Below are 20,561 nucleotides of genomic sequence, written 5' to 3' on the forward strand. Positions count from 1 at the left end.
GTTGGGGGGGAGCCTGGAGGCCCAGCGGGGCACAGAGGGCAGCAATGCACACACAGAGCCAGAGGCTGTGCCGGAGGATTGCATCACGGCACACCCCGCACCTCTCTGTCCTGCCAGCCCCACGAGCCTGGGGGCAGCACGTCCTGCAGCACCTCGGCGGGATGGAGGGGTCTTGCTCATCCCTGTCCAGACAGCTCAGGGCCTTGCCACCAGCACCAGGGCAAAAACAGAGCCTGGAGGTGACACGGGTGCCAGCTGGGACCTGCCACCAGTTCCAGTGGCAGGACAGGATGTGGAGTGAGGGACGGTGTCCCGTGGGGCTGGGAGCAGAGCCACAGGGAGCTGGGAGCCAGCGCAGCTGCCCAAGGCCAAGAGCAGAAGGGTGGCAGTGGGGCAGGGCAGGAGGACGTGAGCTCCTGTGTCATGAGAGCCCCACGCCGTGTGCAGCTGGTGCGTCATGCCAGCTGCCCTGCCCAGATGTCTGGCCGGCAGCGGGGCCGTGGCAGCGGGCCGCCAGGCAGCCCAGCACAGGGATCAGCCGCGGAAGCGACCTCCTCCCGCTGGGCCCTGCTGCTGGGTAGCACAGCCGAGGACCCCCCCCCCCGGGCAGCCCCGTACTGGCTGCAGCGCCCCGGGGATGCCGGGCTGTCGCAGCTGAGCGAGGGCCGGAGGGCACGGTGCCGGCCAAGGAGCGCCTGCACAGCCATTGCCGGCTGCTCCCAAAAGGGTCGGGCACAGGAGCGCAGCTGACCGAGGCACTGGGGTGTCCTGCGTCCCACGCGGCACCTCCTGCCTGGCCCCACGGCCTGTGCAAGCACCCCCAGCCCCTGGCACCCTGCTGGAGCACCCTGCAGTGGGTTCGGCGGCGTGGAGAGGCCTCAGGAAGGTGCTGCAGGCAGCAGCTCGGGCTTTGGCTGCCCCAGCCACCCGGGAACAGTCCCCCAGCCCCCCATGCCATGTGACCCCTCCACGGCGCAGACCCCCGGCACTTTCAACAACACCTCCCAAGCGCACGCCGTCTCCCACAAACCCACCTTGCCCGGCTCCAGGTTGGGGGAGCCGGGGGACACGGCAGCAGGGGTGGGTGGGCAGGGGAGGCTGGGCCCCCCGCCCATGCAGCCCCCACAGAGCCTGCCCCTCCCACGCACCCCTCTGCGCCCAGCGCCTCGAGCGGGGTGCTGCGGGGGCTCAGCCCCAGCACCCCGTGGGGGGCCCTGCCGTGCCCTCGCACCCCAGCCCCCGGCAGTGGGGTGTCCCTGAGGGCAGCAGGGGTCCCCGCTGCCGCCCAAGCCCACCCGCCCCCGGTGCCCACCCCCGGCCCCACACAGCCCTGCCCGCGGTCCCGCCCTCCCCCGGCGGGTCTGGGAGAGCGGCTGAGCCCCCCCAGCACCAGGAGCCTCCGGCGGGGATGACGGCGGGCCCGGTTTCCGTGGCAACGAGAGAGGCTCCTTAACCGGTTGGTTGCCATGGCGACTGCCGCCGAGCCCGGCTGCCTCGGGACACGGAGTGGGGGGGGGCTCCGCTCCAGGGATGCCCCGGTGCCCCCCCCCGGAGCCAGGGCAGCTGCCCCCCCCGGCGGGCGGCCCAGCACCGCACGGCCGGGTCCCTTGGGACGCCCACACGACCCGCGGCCCCGCGGAGGAACCGGCCTCCCCCACGCCGCGGGTGCTGGGGGCGGCCGCGTCCCGCGGACGGCGGCGGGGCGGGGCCGGGCGGGGCCGGGCGGGGCACACCCCCCCGTGGGAGGCCGGTCCGTCCCGGCAGCGCCCCCTGGCGGCGGCGGCGGGGCCCCGCGGCTCCCCCGCCGTCCCGGAGCCCCGCGCCCAGCCCCGGCCGCCCGCCCGCACCCCACCGGGCAGTCCCTTCCCTCCGCCGCCGCCGCCCGGGATCCGCGGGGGGCCGAAAGCCCTCCCCGGGCAGAGCCGGCCGGGCGGGGCGGCAGAGCGGCGGCCCCAGCGCCCCGGCACGGCGCCGGGAGCGCGGCAGCAGTCCGCCGGGCAGGCTGGCCCCGGGGCCGGGCCCACCGGGAGCGAGGCCCCCCGCCGGGAGCGGGTGGTCTCACAGCGCCGGGGCAGAGGGCCCTCCCGCCACCGAGCCGCCGCCTGCTCCTGCCCGGGGATGCAGACCCGAGGGCCCCGAGCCTCCGTCCCCCCTGCGCTGCAGCCAGCCCCACGCGTAGCTCTGCGAAGGGCCAGGCGGCACCGAGCACCGGCCCGGGACCTGCTCCCTGCCCGCCGCCGCGCAGGCACCTCTGCCGTCCGCAGCCCCACGGCACCCCCTCCCCATCCATCCCCCGGCGGCTGCACCCACAGCCCCCGGGGCCACCGAGCAAGGTGGGGTGCGCATCGGGGCAGACCGGGGGCTCTCCGGCACGCTGCCGCGACCCCTCGGCACGCGCCCTGCCGTGGCTGCCAGCCGAGCCACGGTGCAGGGTTGGTCCCGGGGCGCCGGCCGGCAGGGCCGGGCCGCTGGCTGTCCTCTGCGAGGGCACAAGGTCACAGCTCAGCCGGGGAGGGACGCCCGCCATCCCCGCGCCTCCCCTGTCGCGGCCCCTGCGGCATGCTCACCCCAGCTCCCCCCTGGCTGGGCCTGCTCCTCACCCGGACCCCCGCGAGCAGGTCAGCCGCCGAGCCGATAAGCCGTTCCGGGAGGGCCGCAGGCTGCGGCTCAGCATCGGCTGCTCAGCCCCTGATGCAGCCCATGGGCCAGGCCCAGCCGCCCCGGGATGTCGTGGGGTGACAAGTGGCCCTGCACTCACTCACCACCAGCTCCAGCTCTGCGCCACCCCACTGCGGCGGGGACGCCGGGCAGGACAGTCCGGGAGCTGGAGCCCACTGGCAGGGGCACAGCCCGGCCTGGGTGTCGCAGTGCCCGTCCAGCTGCTCGCTGCCTCCCACCAGCGCCCTTCGCCGAGGGTGCAAGGTCACAGCTCCACGCAGCGCGGTGCTGCTGTCGGCTGGGTTTCTGGGATCGATACAGCTCTGGTGACACCACAGCCCTGCCGCCACGTCCCCCGGGCACCGCAAGGCGACAGCCTGCCGGCCCCAGCACCCGCACCTGCCATGGCCCGGTGGGCCGCCGCCACCAAGGGCTGGCTGCCGCCTCCCTTCCCCATGCCCTCGCGCCGGCCCAGCCGCAGCCCCGCAGCCCAGCCTCCTCCGCAGCTCCCCGAGGAGCGGCCTGCAGCCTCGCACCCCGCAGCCGTCCCCCCGCGTGCCAGCCACGATCCTGGCTCCGTCCCGCTGCCAGTCCCGCAGGAGCGGGGCCTCGCTCCGACAGACCCCCGGGATGGGGACAAGGAGCGGGGGCAGCCCTGCGGCAGAGCCCTGGGATGAGGGGTCCTGCCCGGGCGGCCGAGCCCCGCTCCCCGCTCAGCACCCCCCGGCCCTTGCGTCCCGCAGCCCCATGCCAGCCCCGCTCCGGGGGTCCCCGCCGCCTCCGAGGGGCCGGCCCCACCGATCGCCAGCCCGGGGCGACCCCGCCCCCCCCCCCGCCGTGCCCCGGCGGCCCTGCCCTGCGCCGGGGACCCCCCCCGCGGACCCTGCCCTGGGAACCCCTGCCCCCCCCCGCGGACCCTGCCCTGCCCCGCGGACCCTGCTCCACCGGCTCTGCCCCACAGACCCCTCCCCGCGGACCCTGCCCCACTAGCTCTGCCCCACGCAGTGTCGTGTTGTCTCCCCCCCCCCCCCCCCCCCCCGCCTCCGGCCGCCCGCCCCGCCGGCCGTGCCCGGGCGCTCACCTCTGCCGTCGCGGCCGGGCAGGCGTGCCGCCCCCCCGCTGGCCGCGGTCTGGGGCCCGCGGGCGGCCGGGGGGCCGTGGCGGGGCAGCGCGGTGACGGTGAACCGCCGGCTCATGGCCCCGCCGCCTCCACAAGTGGCTCCGGGCCCCGGCGGCCGCCGAGCGCGGCCCCGCCGGGCGCTGACCGGGGTCCTAGTGCCCGCGGCACCGCCCGCCGCGCCGCCCCCGCGGCTGCAGGGCTGGCACCGCTCGCCTCCGAGCGGCACGGCTGGCACGGCTCGGCTTGGCGGGCCGTGCTGGCCCGGCTCGGTTCGGCTTGGCAAAGCTCGGTTCGGCTAGCGCTGAGCTCGGCCCGGCTCGACGGGACGGGCCGCTCCGCCCCGCAGCCGCCGCCGCACGGGGGGTGCTGGGACCGGACCCCGGCGGGCCGGGCCGGGGCCGCGCTCTGCCCCCGCCCTGCGCGGAGCCGCGGCCGCTAATTACAGCTAATTATAGCCCCGGGGCTGCGGCCGCCCCACCCTGCCACGGCCCCGGGCAGCCCCCGGACACGGCCCCGGCCCCGCCGCTGGGCTCCGCGGGCCGCGCTGGGACGGGCCGGGGCGGGCCGGGCCGGGGCAGGGCGGCTCGGGGCGGGGGGTGGTCAGGCCGTAGCGGGGGGGCCCGGCCACACGCCGTGTCCCAGCCTGTGACAAACGCCCGTGCTTCACCGCCGGTGGAGAGCCGGGGACGCAGGGGAGGGCCAGGGGCTGGCAGGGTACGGGGGAGCCAGGGCCTGGGGGGCAGGAGGGGCTCTGGAGGGTGGAGGGCGCAGGGGGCTGTGCGTGGCGAGGGGCTGGTGGCGGGGGATGTTGGGGCCGAGGGACATCCTCCCCGGTGGGACCCAGTGTCCCTTAGGGATCCCGGAGCCCTCAGCAGAAGAGGGGGCTTGGCTGCAGCCCCCCCACCCAGCGCCCCCTTCTCCACCGATGCCGGCACCCCACAACCCGGGGGAGGGCGATGCCCCAGGCCCGGCACCTTGGCTGGCTGACGGAGCACTCGGAGGCTGTGTCCAAAGGATTGTCTTTATTAAAAACGGGCAGATGGAGGTTGGCAGAGCAGGCAGCAGGCAGGAGCGAGGCAGAGCTCCGCGCCCCCACCCCAGCCGAGTCCCCGGGGTGCCAGCTGCCAGCAAAGCCCAGCCCGACCCGGCACGGCTGGCACAGGAAAAAGACAAAGTCGTTACAAATCCGTGTGTGGTTTGCACCAGGCAAATGCCTCTGCGCGGCGGAGCCGGCGCTGGCAGGGGTGGCATGGTGCCGGCTGCGGCGAGAGTCCTGCTCCCCAGCCGGGGCTCCCCGGGCCGGGCAGCTCCTGAGGGGCAACCCCCGGATTCCCTGCCCCTTTCTGCTGGGAAGACAGCAAAGCCCCCACCTCCGTGGGGGCTGCCCCATGGCCACGGGGCTGCGCGGCCCCTGGCGCCCTGGGGAGTCAGGCTGTGAGACGGAAGCCTGGGAGTTGGGAGTCATGGGCAGGGAGCAGCGTGCCGGCCAGAGCCGACCGGCCGATTGGGCCCTCAGTGCTGGGGGCACTGCAGGATGTCGTACTTGACATAGCCCACCCGGTCCACCTGGTAGCGCGGCGTCATTCTCCAGTAGAAGCTGCCCTGGCAGAAGTGGTACTTGTCTGGGCAAGGAGGGAGGCGAAGGGAATGGAGAGTCAGTGGGAGGCCAGCCGTGCGAGAAGCCATCCTGACAGCTGCCCAAGTGGCGCGGGCATGCGGGGATCTGGCCCCCGCAGATGGCCCTCGCCGGGGCTCGGCCAGCCCCACCACAGGGACCCGCTGGGGCTGATGGCATGCCCTGCCTCAGGGCTGCTCCCCACGGTGCAGCCCCTGCCCCGTGCCAGGCGGGGAGGGGCAGCCTCTGCCCGTGGGAGGCTCAGGGCAGCCCAGGGGTGACCACACAGCCCCCGCCCGCCAGGTCCCCACTCACCTTGGTAGAGGAAGACGTTGCGTGCATCGAGGGGGACGCCGGTGAAGACGTCGTCGGTGGCGCGGGGGTAACCCTTGTCCACCCTCTGGACCTTCACGTCCAGCCTGCGGGGAGAGCAGAGCCATGCTGAGGGCTGCCAGGACTCCTGCGTCCCAGGCCCTCGCAGGGGGAGCTGGCAGGCACCGCCGTGGCTGTCCCACCCGCTCACCTCCAGTAGCTCTCCCCACTGAAGAGCAGCACTTTGCCGCGGCCCCGCTGCAGGGCCCCTGAGATGCGGCCGGCTTCCTTCCCGATGCCCAGCTTCTCGATCCCCCGGGGACCCAGCATGCTCTTGCCAGAAAACACCCAGAACTGCCGACCTGCAGGCGGGAGAGAGCACGGGCGTCAGCTGGCCCCAAGACTGCCAGGGCAGTGCCGGGCTCCTCGTGCCGCTGCCGACACCAGGGTCCCGACAGCAGCAGGGGCAGAGCTCACCGGCAAAGAAGAAGACCCTCTTGGTGAGCACGTCCTGGAATGCAGCATCGATGACAGCCGGGAGGCCGGGCCAGGTGTCTGTGATGGAGAAGGCGCCCTGGATGCCCGACTTCCAGAAGGATGAGAGGGTCCAGTATTTCCTGGCGGGGAAGGTCAGCCATCCTGATAACCTCAGCCTGGCACAGCCCCATGTCCCCCTACACCCCCGGCACAGCCCTGTGTCCCCCCACATCCCCTCATCACCCTGGCACTTGCCAGGGCAGGAGGTGCTGGGCACTGCTGCTCACCCGTCCTTGAAGAAATGCAGCTCCCCGTTGATCTCTGTGATGGCATCGAAGTTCTTCTCCACACAGGCGTCCCGGCTGGGGTCCACGGGAATGGGCTTGGCTGTGGGCTCTGGCGTCAGCTCCTCCTCCTCGGTGGTGGAGGTGCTGCCAGCCTCTGTGGGGATGGGCTCGGGCTCCTTGGTGGGCACGGGTGCAGGGGCGGTGGGCTTGGGGCCAGAGCCACGACCTGAGCAAATACAGGGGAGACTGTGAGGCTGGGGGCCAGCCCAGCACCACAGGACCCCTGGCATGCTTGGCCACAGCACGGCTGCTCACCATAGAGGTACTGGATGCCCCGGACATCATCCGGGTCCAGCTGGAAGTCCTGGACGTAGCTGTACATGGGGTACATCAGGGCCTCGCGCACGCTGGAGTGGTCCAGCCCCAGCGAGTGCCCGAACTCATGGGCAGCCACCAGGAAGATGCTGTAACCTGCGGGAAAGCACCGGCCTCAGCGCCCAGTGGGATGGGACACACCAGCTGGGGACTGCGACCCCTGTGGGGACCGTGCCAGTGTGGCGGCACAGCGTGGGGCCAGAGGGTGCGGGCGGGGGGGCCGGTACCTCTGTCCGGGCAGAAGCCCCACTTCTTGTCAGTGTCGTAGTTGCTGGTGGTGGCACACCAGAGCTTGCCATCCTGCCGGCCCTGGCTGGTGCAGGTGCTGTAGGACTGCCCCAGGAAGGTGAAGGGGAAGACGCACGGGTCCCCCTGGGAGTTGCCGCCGATCACCGCTGTGTCTGCAGCGCAGTGTCAGTGGGGCTGGCCCTGGCCCCTGGCCACGCCAGCTGGACCCCAGGACAGCCCAAGACCCCTCGGGCACCCACCCTGTGCACCGTCGCTGGGGACCAGCCACCCCGTGCGCCCCATCCCCGCTCGCACCTCGGTTGGGGCAGAAGCCATACTTCTTGTCCTGGTCAAAGTTGGCGGTGGTGGCACACCAGCGGTAGCCGTCAGAGCGCCCGTCCGTGGTGCAGGCATCGTAGGAGGTGCCCTCGAAGATGAAGGGGAAGACACAGGGGGACCCGTCGCTGTTGCCACCGTTGGTGAAGAGGACTGTGGGGTGAGGAGGGGTGAGGACGGCCCTGGGCACCCGCGAGGCCGGGCAGGGGCTGTAGTCACGGCCACCGCTACTCACGTTCGCTGGGGCAGAAGCCGTATTTCTTGTCCCGGTCGTAGCTGGCGGTGGTGGCACACCAGGGCAGCCCGTCCGCGCGCCCCTCCGTGATGCACCGGGAGTAGGAGCGGCCCTCGAAGATGAAGGGGAAGTGGCAGTTGGCCCCGTTGGCATTCCCATGGCGGGTCTTCACCACTGCTCGGGAGAGGGGCGGCTTAGCGACGGGGCTGGGGTGGCTGCCGTCAGCCGCCCCCAACCCGCCAGGCCCTGCCCTTACCTATGCCGGTTCCCAGTGTCCAGAGCTCGTCGTCGTCAAAGTGGGCATCGCCCTGGATGCCCCGGCCCGGGGGAAAGGCGTGGGCCAAGAGCCCGTCCTTGCCGTCGAAGGGATACCCATCCCCGTGCTCTGCAGGGACAAGCACTGTCAGAGCCAGCCCCACCAGAGAAGCCCCCATGCCCCCAGCGCACACACGGACCCCCGAGCATGCGAGACCTGCGCACCCTCTGCATGCCCGCACATGCACGTGCCTGTTGGCACATGCAGGGGCGTGGGGACCCCGGGCACGACTCAGGCAGAGGCAGGGTGACGATCCCGCGGGCAGGGTATGTCACCAGCCCTCTCGCCACAACTGAGCCGGCTCCCAGCTCCCTGCCTGCCCGTGGGACGTCACCTCCGCTGCCGAACATGATCATGATGTCCGCCTCGCCGCTGTATATCTGGGTGAAGGTGAGGGGGGTCACGTCGCTCCACACTTTGAAAGCCCGCTTGAAAGCGTCATCAATCACTGCACGGTCCAGGTCAGGGGAGTAGTTCATCACCCTGCCGGGGGAAGGTGGGGGGTCAGCACTGCCAGGTCCCAGCTCATGACGCAGGAGTGACCCCGCTCCAGGCGCATCTCCGGGAGGGGACAGCAGCGCTGGCACGGCCGGGCAGAGCAGCCGGCCACCACCCTCAGGCCGGGGCTCAGATGCTCTCCCGGGCGCCGGGGAGCAGATGCTGCCACTGTGCCGGCTTGGCCCTGGCTGCGCCGAGACCCAGCTGTGCCGGCAGTGCCGAGGCCCGGCTGGCGGGCTGAGCTGAGGCTGGCACCCCGCCTGGGCTCTTGCGCCCGTCTCCATCCCCCAGGGACCATCGCCCTGTGGGCACGAGGCTCCATCTCCTGAGGCAGACTCACCGGTACGTCAGGTCCATGTGGTCCCACTTGAGGTCCCCCTCAAAGGTGAGGAAGGTTCCCTACATCGGGGACGCCGCAGCGGGGGGCTCGCATGGCCTCCAGCGTGCCGGCATCCAGCTCCCCCGTCTCCTCCAGGCCCAGCTGCTTCTGCATCTTGCGCAGCGCCTTGGTCAGGGACACGTGCTTGCTGCCCGTCCTCGCCTCCGCCTCCGCCTCCGTGGTGTAGCCAAACCGCAGCAGGTAGCTCTGGGGAGGAAAGGCAGCCGGAGGGGCTGAGCGAGGCGGGATGGGGCTCGGGCAGTCCTGGCCACCGCACACCCCCAGTGCCCGATCCCAGCCCGGGCACCTCCCGGGGCGCAGGGAGATGGGCAGCCCCTGAGCTCAGCCCGCAGCCCCACGCTGCCGCCCCGGGAGCCCCTCGGGGTCCTGGGTGCCGGGAGGGGGCCGTGGGGCCGCGCTCCCCTCACCTCCGCCAGCTCCAGGTCCGACAGGGTGCTGACCAGCTCCCCCGGGAAGGTGACAACTGCCTGCGGCTTGTTCTGGAGGGGGGCCGCGCAGCAGGAGAGGGCCAGCAGCCCCACGGCGAGTGGGGCCAGGAGGACGAGTGCCATGGTGCGGCGGTGGCAGTGCCGGGTCCCTGCAGCTCTGCTCTGGGTGCCTCCGGGCTCCCGCTCCCTATTTATGTGGCGGGGAGGGCAGTGAGTCACCCTCAGACCCCTCAGCCGCCGACTCACGCTCCCTTCCCACGGTGACGAAACGCACACTCAGGCTCCTCCGTTCCCTGCCTTAACTGTTTCATCACCTTGTTTACTAAACACGCTCCGTCCCGCGGCCACGCAAGGCGTGAGGGCGGGCGCGAGGGAGAGCGGCCGGGCGGCTGCACCAGGGCACGGCGTGGCACGGCTGTCCTGGGGCTGCCCTGCAGCGGGCATTGCCCTGCTGGCCCCGAGGCCATGGTGGCAGTGGGGATAGCAGGGGGTTGCCGAGGCTGGGGGGGCCGGCCGGGCGCTCAGAACCCTGCAGCCGTGTCCCACACCGGCTGATGCTGAGTTTGGCCGGCCAAGGGCTGATGCCACCAGAGCTGGACCTGCAGGGGCTTGGGTGGGCATCGGGGCTGTGCGGGCAGAGCCGGCAGGAGATCCCCTGCCCAGACCCCTGGCGCCTTCAGCCCACCTGCCTGGGAGCCAGATGCCAGCGCTTGGACCCTCACCGGGACACAGCATATGTCCCCCACCGCAGCTGCGTCACCCCGGTGGGGCAGAGTGCTCCTGGCAAAGGAGGTCCCTCTGGCTCATCACCCCACCGGTGCCTCTAAGCCCACTCGCCGGCAGCCGCCCGGCAGAGCCCTGCGGCACCAGGGGCAGTGCCTGCCCAGGAGCAGCTCCGTGCCCGGGGATGCTCCAGCTGGCGCCACAGGACACAGGGGTGCCCCATCCTCGCTGCCGGCTGCTCCGCAGGGCGCTGCTGACTCAGGTTCCTGCCTGGCCCAGCACAAACCTCGCCATGGGATGGTGTTTTCCTGCTTCTCCCAAAGTGCCGACGCTTGTGGGAATGGGAGTGGGGAAGGGGAAAGCAAACAAGGATGAGGAGCGAGGCGAAAACAGATGGCAGAGCGGAGAGAGAGGTGCAGCGTCAGCGGGGGAGGCAGGAGGGCCAGTGCAGCCTGGCGACACTGCCCGAGACACAGGTCCCAGGACATGTTCCCCTTCCCCAGGTCTCGCTAACGCCCGGCTCACAGGTCCCTGCTGAGCCCTCAGCTGGCTTCGGGAGGACAATCTTCCCAGGCCACCCCATCCCTGCTGGTGCCCTGTGCTGCCAGGTCCCGAAGGCTCCAGGCTGTGCCCCTGCAGCCACCCCCTCCCTGCATCGCCCTGGCTCTGGCTGAGCCGAACAAACAGCTCCTGGCCTGGCCAGAGGACAAACAGGTTACGCCGGCGTCCAGCAAGGCTGGGGTTGGTGAGAGGAGAGGGGTCATGCTGCCCCGTGCCCTTGCAGAGGAGCTCCGATGCCCAAGGGACGGCTCACCCCTGGGGGAGCATTGCCCATGTGGGGCAGATGGGCTCACTGAGGGGGTTCACCCCAGGCACGGGCTCTGCCCCAGACCCCCTCCCCACCCAGCCGGGGTCCCGCAGCCCTGCTCCCGACCCAGCCGCATGCAGGGGAGCTGCCGATGCCAGCGGGATGCAGCCCCAGGGCCACGGTCGGCCAGGCGCGGGGAGCTCACAGGCAGCGCGAGCCCCGCCGGGAGGAAGCGGTGCTGAGAAATCGTGGGGTTGCCTCACTCCCCACCGCAGCCCTGCAAGAGCAGCTCCGGTTCCTCGGCAAAGGAAGTTGCTCCACAAGCAGCCGCCGTCCTTGCGCCTTGGCGAGACACACGTCCGGCCCACGGTGCCCACGTGCAGCCCTCTCCCGGTGGGACGAAGACCTGGGACCCCCTGCAGCCCGGCCACCCCCACCACCTCCCCTCCCTGCAGAGTCCAGCCTGCCGCCCCTCACCCCTGTGCATGGCACAGCTCTTTGCAAGGCAAGAGGCAGCGGCTCCCAATGCCCCCTGCCTGGCCAGCAGCCGGGGCGAGGACGGGGCTGTGCCGAGGCACCCTGAGGCCCCTGCCGCAGCTGATGGCTCCTGGGGCGCATGGGGAGCAAGGCACCGCTCCATGCTCTCCGCTCTCTAGGCTGCCAGGACCTCAGCCCACAGCACACGGAACTGGTGTGGGAGCTGGATGCAAAAGCACCCCTGGGACAGCCCGGGCAAGGGCACGTCTGCCACTGGTGCTGGGGTGCAGCCAGGGGGGCCAGATCGAGCTCTGGTCTCCCCAGCGCTGTGGCAGATCCCTGGGCCTTTCCCATGCTATTCCCATCCCTCATTTCCACCGCATGCAGGAGCTGCAGCTCCCACAGCTTGGGCACACCGCCACGGCACTGCCCGCACCGCGCAGCGCCGTGCCTCCTGCGGCACCCCTCAGGGCAGAGCCATGGCCCAGCAGAGCAGAGCAGAGCAGCACTGGCAGGGATGGGGCTTGTAGGAGAGAGGGGGCTCGGAGCAAGCGATGGCAGGAGCCGAGAGCCAAGGCCCCGCACGCCACGCAGCCCGTCCCAGCAAACCCACGCCTGTCTGGCCCCATCTGGCTCCAGGGTGCACCCAGGGTGCTCGGGCCAATGGCCCTGAGCATCCTTGAGCTGGGTGGCCGGAGTCCCAGCGGGGGTCTGCTGGCCACAGCTCTGCCCCCGGGCCCGGCCTCTCCCACTGACTCACAGCCCCGCTCGCCAGCTTCCTCCTGGCACCAGCCCGGGGGATTTTTTGGTGACTCTCTGGAGGCTCCACAGGGAGCAGGGGTAGGGCCGGGGCAGCAGGGAAACCCCCGTGTCTGGCAGCGCCGGCAACCTCAGAGCTGGGCAGGGGAACTCCACGGGGATGGGCTCGGTGCTGCTGGCATGAACCCGGTGGGCAGCCCCGTGTGGGGTCCTGTGTGGGGCAGCCCTGGCCAGCCCAGCTGTGGGGTCAGGCCGGGGAGCTGGGGCATGGCACGGGCTCCTTGGCATGGGCACATGGCGGAGGGATGCTCGGGGCAGCCGCTGCCGCTGGTGGGAGAGGAGGGCAGCGGTGAGCACGGGCAGCGCAGCAGGCAGGAGAGGCCTTTTGGCTGCCAGGGACCCCGGGAACGTCTGGGCGCTGTGCCCAGCCCATGTCTGCCCAGGGACACCGTTTACACCCAGAGCCCGTGTAAGGACGAATGATATGGAAAAAACCATGCGGACATCCTCCATCCCCGCCGGCTGCCCGAGCCACGAGGCTGCCTGTCACCACCGCCGCTGCCAAAAGGGGAAGGAAGAGCCACCGCAGCCCCTTCCCACGCCCTTACTCATGGCCACCCTCACATAGGCAGGCACTGCAGGGAGACCCCCGTGGGAAACTGGTCTGGGACCCCGGCTGGGGCCGGACGCCTGCCTGGATCCCCGCCGGCGGGGACACAGCAGCCCTGCCCGGGGCAGAGGCTGACGGAACGTGGCAGCACCTCTGCGAGGGTGCAGGTCTCCAGCCGGGAGGTGCCGGCCGGGCCAGCAGCAAGGTTTGGGGGGACTGGATGGAGCCAGGGATCCCCAGAGCTGGGCCCAGACCCTCCCCAGCTCTGTTCCCCCAGCGCAGGTGAGCAGGGTGGGAGCCAGCCAGGGAGGGAGCACGGCACTAAGCCGGCCAGGGGGGAGGTCCGACATCCGCAGCCATGGGGTGCACCGGGGTGGCAAAGGTGGCGGGAGAGCTGAGGAGCAGGGTGGCAAGGGGACACCCGGCTGCCACAGTCGCTGCCTCACACCTGGGCACCCAAAGAGCCGGGCAGGGGACAGGGGGGACGCGGGAGCAAAGGGCAGGCCCAGGCGTGCGGACAGCATCGGACGCCCGCTTGGCGTGAGGGGCCGGGCAGGAGTGCGGCGGCAAGGGGAAGCACGGCCGGAGGGAGTCAGCATCTTGTGCGGGTGAGACAGCGCCGGGTCGGGGAGAGCACAGCACCGGCCGCCGCGGGGAAGCATGGCCCATGTGGAGGGCAGGGAGCCGCTCGGACCCGGCAGCTGCCACAGGAAGCGCCAGTGCCATGGCTGCCACGGCAGAACCAGGCAGAGCTGCCACCCGCGCGCCGGCTGCCCCGGCCAGCACCGGCCCGCTGTACGGCATGGTGTCCCGGGCACGGGGACGCTTGGCACGGGAGCGGGACCAAAGGCACAGGGAGCAGCTCTGCGTCAGAGACTTGGAAGCCCCATTGCTCCTGCTCAAGGTCTCCAGACAGAAACAACATTCCTGCACACGCTTCCCGTATCTGCTGCCCCGACGCCAGGCCGTGCGTGGGCTGGGATCGCATCCTCCAGCTGGACCCAGGACCCTTCTTGGCAAACCGCACCGCGTGCCACGGCCCTGCAGCGCTCCCGGCACTGCCGGTCCCCAGCCCCGCATGCCTTCCCTGCCTGCCCGAAGCTCTGTGGATATACCTGCTCATCTCCCTGCCTGTTCCTGCCAGACCCTGCCTGTCCCTTGCCTCACCTGGGGAACTCCCCACCCCCTCGACACCAGCTTCTTGCGAATCCTTCGCTCCTGTTTCCCCAGGCAGGAGGCGGTGTCCTGGCCCCCAGCCCCGCTGCCTCCCCAGCCCCAGCGCTGCTGCTCTCCACAGCCTCTTGTCTGGACAAGGATGACGCAGCTGGTGTCAGCCGGGCGGATCACCTCCACCCTGCAGGCACTGAAACCAGCACTGCAGTTTCATCACTCGGCAGCACCGATCCCAGCTGCAAACCGCACATGACGGATCCCCCCGGCCGTCACACCGGCTCCAGGCACCCAGGTGAGCGGCACAGTCACCTCCCCACATCGGGCTGGAACACCCCTCCTCCATGCCTTCCCCGGCCCCTTCGCACCTCAGGAACCCCCGTCTGTTTGGGTCCCACAGGGATGCTGGAGCAGGAATCTCCCACCCAGTGCTCTGCTCTTCTGGGCACCGGGGCCGGCGGCAGGCACGGTGGCACAGCCTGTGCCGAGGCAGCCGGGCAGCATCCCTGGCGGACATGGCCCTGCCGATGCCGGGAGGGGGCCCAGTGCCTTGCAGACCCCTGTGTGGAGCCCTTGCTACACAGCGCAACCCCAGCACCATGGGATGGAGAGGAAACCATGCTCCTGTCTGCTGGGAAGCCCTCAAGGTGGGAAATCCAGGAAGGGTTTGAAGAAACGAGTCAGCCTCTGGCAGAGGCATCCAAAATTGCCTTTGTATTCAATTGGAGGGAAAACAGCCCAGACCGTCCCATCTGCCGGAGAGCATGGTGGAGAGCCCGGCAGCCCCAGGGCTGTAGGAAATGGGTGCGAGAGCTCCAAACGCCGTGGGGTTCTTGTTGTGTTTCATGACTTGCTTTGCTGTAAACTCATTCCCATCCCTTCAACCTTGTCCCGTCTCAGCCTTTGCCTCTGGCTTTGACCAACTTTTGTTCTACCAAGCTTTTCCCACCTGCCAGCAGCAGGAGCACAGTGCGTTCAGGCACGTGAGAGGGGCTCGGGGACCAGGTCTGCCCTGGCTCCCATGGGCTGCACGGGACAGCACTGAGACTTTGTCACCTGTGGTGGCTTTGGGAAGGGGTGTCCACAGGCAGCCTTGCTGCTGTCATCCCCTCAGCCACCCGGAGCCATCCCCTCTGGGGTGACCTGCCGGATCAGGTCCGTGGATGCCGTCTCCCGCGCCCCACAGGGGTGAGGCAGGGGCCGGGAGGGGAGTGGGGCAGGTCAGGGCTGGAGCCGCAGACTCCTCGAGGCACAGCTGCTGTGCCGGACCGTCAGCCAGCACAGCACAGCATGGGTGGGCAGCGCTTTGTTCCCCGACAGTGAGACGGGCACAGCAGCTGCCTGCTAAAATGGGAAGAGGCAGCAATTGTGACAATGACGGCGAACCTGCCTGCCTGTCCGGCACGCGAAGGGGACAATGCGGCGCCAGGAACCTGCCGGCTGTCAGTGATGAAACGGCTCAGGAATAAGAAGCGGGGGTTTGTAGAAGGTGAAATATGGGCAAAACTCGTTGTATTTAATTGTAAACTACAAGAAGCAGAAGGAAGAGTGGTAGATGCAACATGCTCGGATTTCAGTAAAACATTTGACAACTGTTCTAACGCTTGCTGCCAAATTAATTCAGAGCAGCTCAGTTGTCAACACAGGCATATGGACAAAACCCAGGCAGCCCAGGGAACGGCAAACAGCCTGGCCATTAGCTGGGGAGCTACCGGGGCTGCACGACCCTTGGGACCTTTTAAAACCTCTTCTGCAGGCACAAGTGCCGTGGGAGGGGAGGAAGGGCAGCCGCCGGGCTGCGGGAGCACTGAGGACCAAGGGAGCTGCTGTGCTGCCAGGGGAGGAGCAGGGCTGAGAGCACCCAGGCGAGAGCCACCAGTCCTGCGGGCACCTCTGAAGACCACGCGGGCAGAGAGCAGCCCCGGAGCCTGCCCGCTTGGTCCTGGGGTCCGGCGATCCCCTCCCACGAGGCAGGGGGGACCGACTAGACCAACACCAAACCCGGTCGCTGCCTGGTGGGGCACAGGACCGCCGCCGTGCAAAAGCTGCAGGGCCCCTCTGGCCTCTGAGGGGGACCGGCCACGGGCAGGGCTGCTGGTCCGGCGCAGGCTGGGAGCCCCTGTGGCAGCACCGGGATACCGAGCTCCCCCACTCCACGGGTGCTCGGCAGGACGAAGCCCTGCACAGGCGATGAGCGCAGGCGATGGGAACGGCCCAGCACAGCACGCGTTTAAGGCCTCTGGGGCCCTGCTACACACACAGTTCTCCTGCCCACCTTGTTTATTTTACTTATATTTCAGTAATTTGCTGATTACCCTTTTTTAACTAACCAGCAGTGATGAATCAGCAGCACAGGAGAGGGTGGAAGCCGGTGGCCTTGGACCGTGGCTCTGAGGTCTCAGGTTCTGGGAAGGAAGCCACAGGATCCCTCCAGAAGGGGAAAAAAAAAACCAACCAGCAGCAGCAGCCGTTCTGGCAGGCGAGGAGGGGCCAGGCAGCACCGCAGCCACGGCTGATTGCATTTCAGCAGCTCCAAACGCGTCCTGGAAAGGCCGTCGATGGTCCCAAAGCCCTGTGGGAACGGCAGCCACGGCTCCGACCTGGGCACAAGATAAGATACACAGGACAGGCAGCGTTCGGCACGGCTCGGCGCTGCCTTTGCTCCAGCTTGCGTGCAGGACGGCAGGCACCGACGGCCCAGAAGGCAGCAGGACACGAGGACACCACGGCCCCCTCCAGCAGGCAGGACCACCCAGCAGAGCGGTAGCAGGAGTGCCGGCAGGGAGCTGGGCTGCACGCTCTGTCCGGAGCCAGCCTGGCCATGCAGTGCCACCTCACCCCAAGGAAAGCCCCTCCGAGCCCACGGCGCAGCCGCCGGCAGAGCAGAGCCGGGGCCAGCGAGCCGCCTCCTGCCAAGGGGACCTTGCGAGGATATAAGTGGCCTCACCACGGGCTTTTGTCAGCTCCTCCGACCCCCTGGGGAGCAGCTGGGAGCGGCTCCTGCCTGTCTCGGGAGCGTCCTGCCCGAGCCCAAGGGTGGCATTACGGCTGAGGCCACGGGTTCAGCCGCAGCCTTGGTGGCCACAGAAAACGGGGCATTATCCTATGACACTCCCACCCGCGCTAGTGCCCTGGGAAGCGGAGATCCCGGCAGGAACAGCCGGCACCGGAGGGAGGCCGCTCCCCGCAGAAGAGCTGGTGGCCCAGTGAGGCCCAAGCACACGGCAGAGGGGCCGGAGTGGTGTCCGGCGGGAAGCTATCCCGGCTTGCTGCCACCCCGGCATGGAGCAATCCCCCGGGAGAGCCCCAGGCGCCTTGTTCAGGAGCCACTGTTGCTGGGAAGGAGCTGAGTGGTGAAGCAATCTGGTGTGAAGAAAAACCCATTTCCTGCAGCAAGGGCTGTTTTGCTCAACTGTTTTACAAAATGTGCTGATGCAACTGCCCTTCCCAGGTGGGATATAAATACGAGCCTGGTTGATGTGGATTAATGCCCTGCAGCTACACAAACATCGCCAGCAATGTTTTCTTTAAAAAGAAAAAAGGAAATGAGGAGGAACAAACAGCATGGATGACAAAATCACTGACTGTGGAAGTCCGGGGGCTCGGGTTGCAGGGAGGCTGGAGGGGCACTGCCCTGGGCACGGTGCTCAGCACAAGCCACCACCTATTCTGGGACACTGACCGAAGCCATTAGCTCACGGGGAAGCTATTGTGGGAGCAGGGCAAGCCAGCGAGGCAGGTCAGCGTGGCCAACAAACCGCTGCCGGGGACGGGGCAGACCAACGTGGCCAAGGGGCGCCGGTGAGAGCAGGACCCTGACCAGAGTCACTGGGTCGGCGCGCTCTCGCCCTGCCCCGAGCAGCAGCTTGTCTGGCTGTAGCTCCGACCAAGCGTCATATCCAGGCTGGAGAGCATGGAGCTGGGAAAATTTCCACCGCGTGGGATGGCCTGTTAAAAATCAGCTTCATATCCCACTTGAGTCTTATCGCTTTATTCTCCAGGCACAAGCGTTTGTGTTGTCTTCTCAGCCTGTTCCCAAAAGGCCTTTAACCTGGCGCTCCCCCTGCTAAAGTATTTGGACACACAACCAATGCGTGCCGCATCCATTTTTGGACTCTCTTAAGCCTCTTGCTGACATTCTTTATGTTTTCTTTGGCCCTGAAATGATTTCAGGCACAGGAGCCGCCATGGCAGAGCATTATCAGAGAGGAGCTGTGTCTCCAGAGCAGAGCACGGGAGCTGTGCTTTGCCTGGCTTGGAAATTCCCCGCTCACCCCTGCTCGGGGGCACGGAGCATTTTTAAAAATAGCAGGTTACCCATCTCAGCAAAGCTCCCGCTGGTACAAACCTTTGAGACAAAGGACATGGGGTATCTCTGCAGGGTAACAGGGAAGCTTTAAGCGACTTTCCATCAGTCGAGCCAGCATCGGGAGGATCCGTGCGAGCCCCTGGGGCTCCCAGAGGTCAGGCTGCTTTGCCCTGGAACCATCACCCGTTGGGAAAATCCTTCGCTTGTCTCAGACAGCAGCTGACTGAAGGCAAAAAGAGAGGACACCTGCTAGTCCAACATGAATCCATCCCATTTCCTCTGCCTGGGAGGCAGCTTTTGCCAGGGGTTCCTCCAACCCCCCTTCTGACAGAAATGCAGAGCTTCCCCCAACAGGGAGCGCAAGGACACCCCAAGCCCACAGATGGAGCCAGACCCACGGCCGGTCACAGACAGCACCAGGCTCCTCCAGCATGAGCTACGGAGAGAGGACATCAGAGAGGGGGCATTAGCCACAGGAGCCCCCTGCGTCCTCCCCAGCTCCACTTCCCACGCAGCAACTGCAGAGCTACACAGCGTTGCTTTAAAGAGGGGTAATGGGAAAAAACCCCAAGCCCTCAGCCTCTCTCGGCTTCTGGCATGACGGTGATCGCAGCAGCCAGCTGCGCGCGGGGACTCGGCACCCGAGTCACTGTCAGGCAGCACTGCTGCAGCATGAGCGCTCGTGCAGCCAGCCCCTTCCCAGCTCATGCCAGCCCGGGGACGGGTCTCACTGATGCTGTCTCCCTGTGATAGACGAGGGCATAAACCTTTCAAGAATGTATTTAATTAGCTCGAGAAAGAGCCGGAAGATGCATGTGCACCAGGCTGGCAGTTCAGCGGCAGCTCCTCTGCTGCCTCTACTGGGCACACGGCACGGCCAGGGGCAAGAGGTGCCGGATGGATGCGAGGGACCTGCAGAGCCCCACGGAGGAGCCCCAGGCTGAGGGGGGCTGAATCCAGCCACCGCCCCCCTCGCCCCGGACCAGAAGCACCACCACCAAACGACGCAGAGTGCTGATCCGGCCCACCCCGCTCGTCCAACACCCGTCCACTCGGATTTCTGGCAGGCTAATTCCGTGCTCACAGCCTGTGCCAGATGAGACACTGTCTGTCCTTCCGCAGCTGGCACCACGTCAGCACCAGCTCTGTACCGGCCGTTCTGGCCAGTGAGACAATAAAACTGCCCACCCAGACCTGCTCCGGACAGAGCCGCACTGCGGGCTGACTCAGTCCCAGCAGCCCTGGGACCTGGCTGGGATGCGGAGCCCCGTCCCCCCTCACTCAGCGAGCAGGTCCCTTCCACAGGGGCTGAGCAGTCAGGTTCGGCCCAAACACATTCTAGCCTCCAAAGAGCACAGGCGCAACCTGGCTGCCTTTCTTCCAGAGAAAACCCGGGATAGAGACTTTCTCAGTAGAGCACTGCAGCACGAGAAAACACTGGTGAGAGCAAGGAGCCACCCAAACCAGGGGAACATTAAAGATGTCGGTGCGGAGCAGGGGCTGGCTGGGCCAGGGGCCTCGGCCAGCAGAGGCCGAGCCCAGGCTCTCCGTCCACAGCTGAACTCAGCTGGAGGAGACGGCACGCCACCGCACTCGACGGCACTGCCGGAGAGCTGGGGCAGCAGCAGGCTCCCAAGTGCATCCTTGGGGGGACGCCGCGGCGGCAGGAGGTACCGGTGAAGCCCCACCACCCACAGCGTGCTGGGAGCCCCCGGCCAGTGCAGAGCAGCCCCCCAGCTTGTCTGCCTTGAGCACGGGCACTGGAGGTGCTGCCAGCACCCAACCCAGGCCTGCCAAACTGGGGGCCCATCGCCATCTGCAGCAGGGTGTAAACCAACCCGGACAACAGGTTTTGGTTAGCAAGAGAAGAGAGGAAGATGGCTATTGCTCAGCTGCAGAACTGCTATCAAAAGAGGACAGCCTGGCTTCTGTAAGACAGAGCAAACCTACAGCAGGCACCATTCCCACACCAGGGAACAAGAGGGAAAGCGCTTAACAGCCTGAGACCGTGTGACCGCCGGGGCTGAACACGGCAAGGCTCCGGGCCCCCTGCGGGGACGGGCGGGGCAGAGGCCCCCGCAGCTCGGCCAGGGTCGCTCCGGGGAAGGGCAGCCCCACCTGGGTCCGCAGAAGTGACCAGGAGCCGCGCCGAGCTCCGTGCCCACGGTGGGCTACAGAAAGGGAGCCGGGGCCGCACGGCACCGCTCAGGGTGCGGCTGCCCGGCTGGGGGGACGCGCCGCCGGGCCAGCGCCGGGCCAGCGCCGGGCCGGGCCGGGCGCGGGGCGCGGGGCGCGGTGCTGGTCGGTACCGCAGAGTCCCCGCTCCGCCCGCGGCGGGATGGGGCTCCGACTGCGGGCTGCAGGGCACAGCCGGCGTGGCGTGGCCGGGCCGGGCCGGGCCAGGCGGGGAGCGGAGCGGA

At 68.8% G+C, this 20,561-nt stretch overlaps 3 protein-coding genes and 1 long non-coding RNA gene across 7 annotated transcripts in view; 1 reads left to right on the top strand and 3 right to left on the bottom strand.

Annotated features, from left to right (window-relative positions):
- The window catches only part of SLC12A5 (solute carrier family 12 member 5), a 34,006-nt gene extending 30,131 nt beyond the window's left edge, over nucleotides 1–3,875 (bottom strand). For both annotated transcript variants that reach the window (XM_030007575.2, XM_041122135.1), the window contains exon 1: nucleotides 3,740–3,875. In XM_030007575.2, coding sequence (XP_029863435.1) covers nucleotides 3,740–3,854 — 115 coding nt within the window. In that variant the 5' untranslated portion in view covers nucleotides 3,855–3,875. The remainder of the gene's footprint in view (nucleotides 1–3,739) is intronic.
- Nucleotides 3,876–4,785: 910 nt separating this feature from the next.
- MMP9 (matrix metallopeptidase 9) lies at nucleotides 4,786–9,476 on the bottom strand. Its single transcript, XM_030010407.2, is given in 14 exon segments — nucleotides 4,786–5,400; nucleotides 5,709–5,812; nucleotides 5,917–6,067; nucleotides 6,183–6,322; nucleotides 6,470–6,695; nucleotides 6,785–6,940; nucleotides 7,072–7,245; nucleotides 7,388–7,561; nucleotides 7,644–7,817; nucleotides 7,900–8,028; nucleotides 8,294–8,442; nucleotides 8,798–8,850; nucleotides 8,852–9,043; nucleotides 9,265–9,476. Coding segments are annotated over 14 exon segments (2,076 nt in total). The 5' UTR covers nucleotides 9,409–9,476; the 3' UTR covers nucleotides 4,786–5,290.
- A 3,097-nt stretch (nucleotides 9,477–12,573) lies between these two features.
- LOC121233208 lies at nucleotides 12,574–16,246 on the top strand. 3 transcript variants are annotated; one of them, XM_041122689.1, is made up of 3 exons: nucleotides 12,574–14,127; nucleotides 14,233–14,479; nucleotides 16,169–16,246. In XM_041122689.1, the coding sequence occupies exons 1-3, from the start codon at nucleotides 13,323–13,325 to the stop codon at nucleotides 16,224–16,226; spliced, it is 1,110 nt and encodes a 369-aa protein (XP_040978623.1). In that variant the 5' UTR covers nucleotides 12,574–13,322; the 3' UTR covers nucleotides 16,227–16,246. The 3 variants fall into 3 exon arrangements, with proteins under 3 accessions (XP_040978623.1, XP_040978622.1, XP_040978624.1); XM_041122688.1 differs by lacking the exon at nucleotides 16,169–16,246 and having other exon boundaries at nucleotides 14,233–15,429; XM_041122690.1 differs by lacking the exon at nucleotides 16,169–16,246 and having other exon boundaries at nucleotides 14,389–15,429.
- LOC115339995 lies at nucleotides 16,098–19,130 on the bottom strand. The gene is made up of 2 exons (XR_003922885.1): nucleotides 18,181–19,130; nucleotides 16,098–16,432 (listed from the first exon to the last, which is right to left on the bottom strand). It is a non-coding gene; the product is annotated as an uncharacterized LOC115339995 (long non-coding RNA).
- Nucleotides 19,131–20,561: the final 1,431 nt, after the last annotated feature.

Source organism: Aquila chrysaetos, chromosome 3, assembly GCF_900496995.4.
Source record: "Aquila chrysaetos chrysaetos chromosome 3, bAquChr1.4, whole genome shotgun sequence".
Taxonomy (NCBI): domain Eukaryota; kingdom Metazoa; phylum Chordata; class Aves; order Accipitriformes; family Accipitridae; genus Aquila; species Aquila chrysaetos.

Bases quoted from the DNA above. Each gene is read 5' to 3' on its own strand.
- LOC121233208 (XM_041122688.1), top strand. From the start codon at position 13,323: ATGGCCCATGTGGAGGGCAGGGAGCCGCTCGGACCCGGCAGCTGCCAC. The intron at 14,128-14,232 runs GTGAGCGGCACA...TGGGTCCCACAG, and splicing joins CACCGGCTCCAGGCACCCAG to GGATGCTGGAGCAGGAATCT.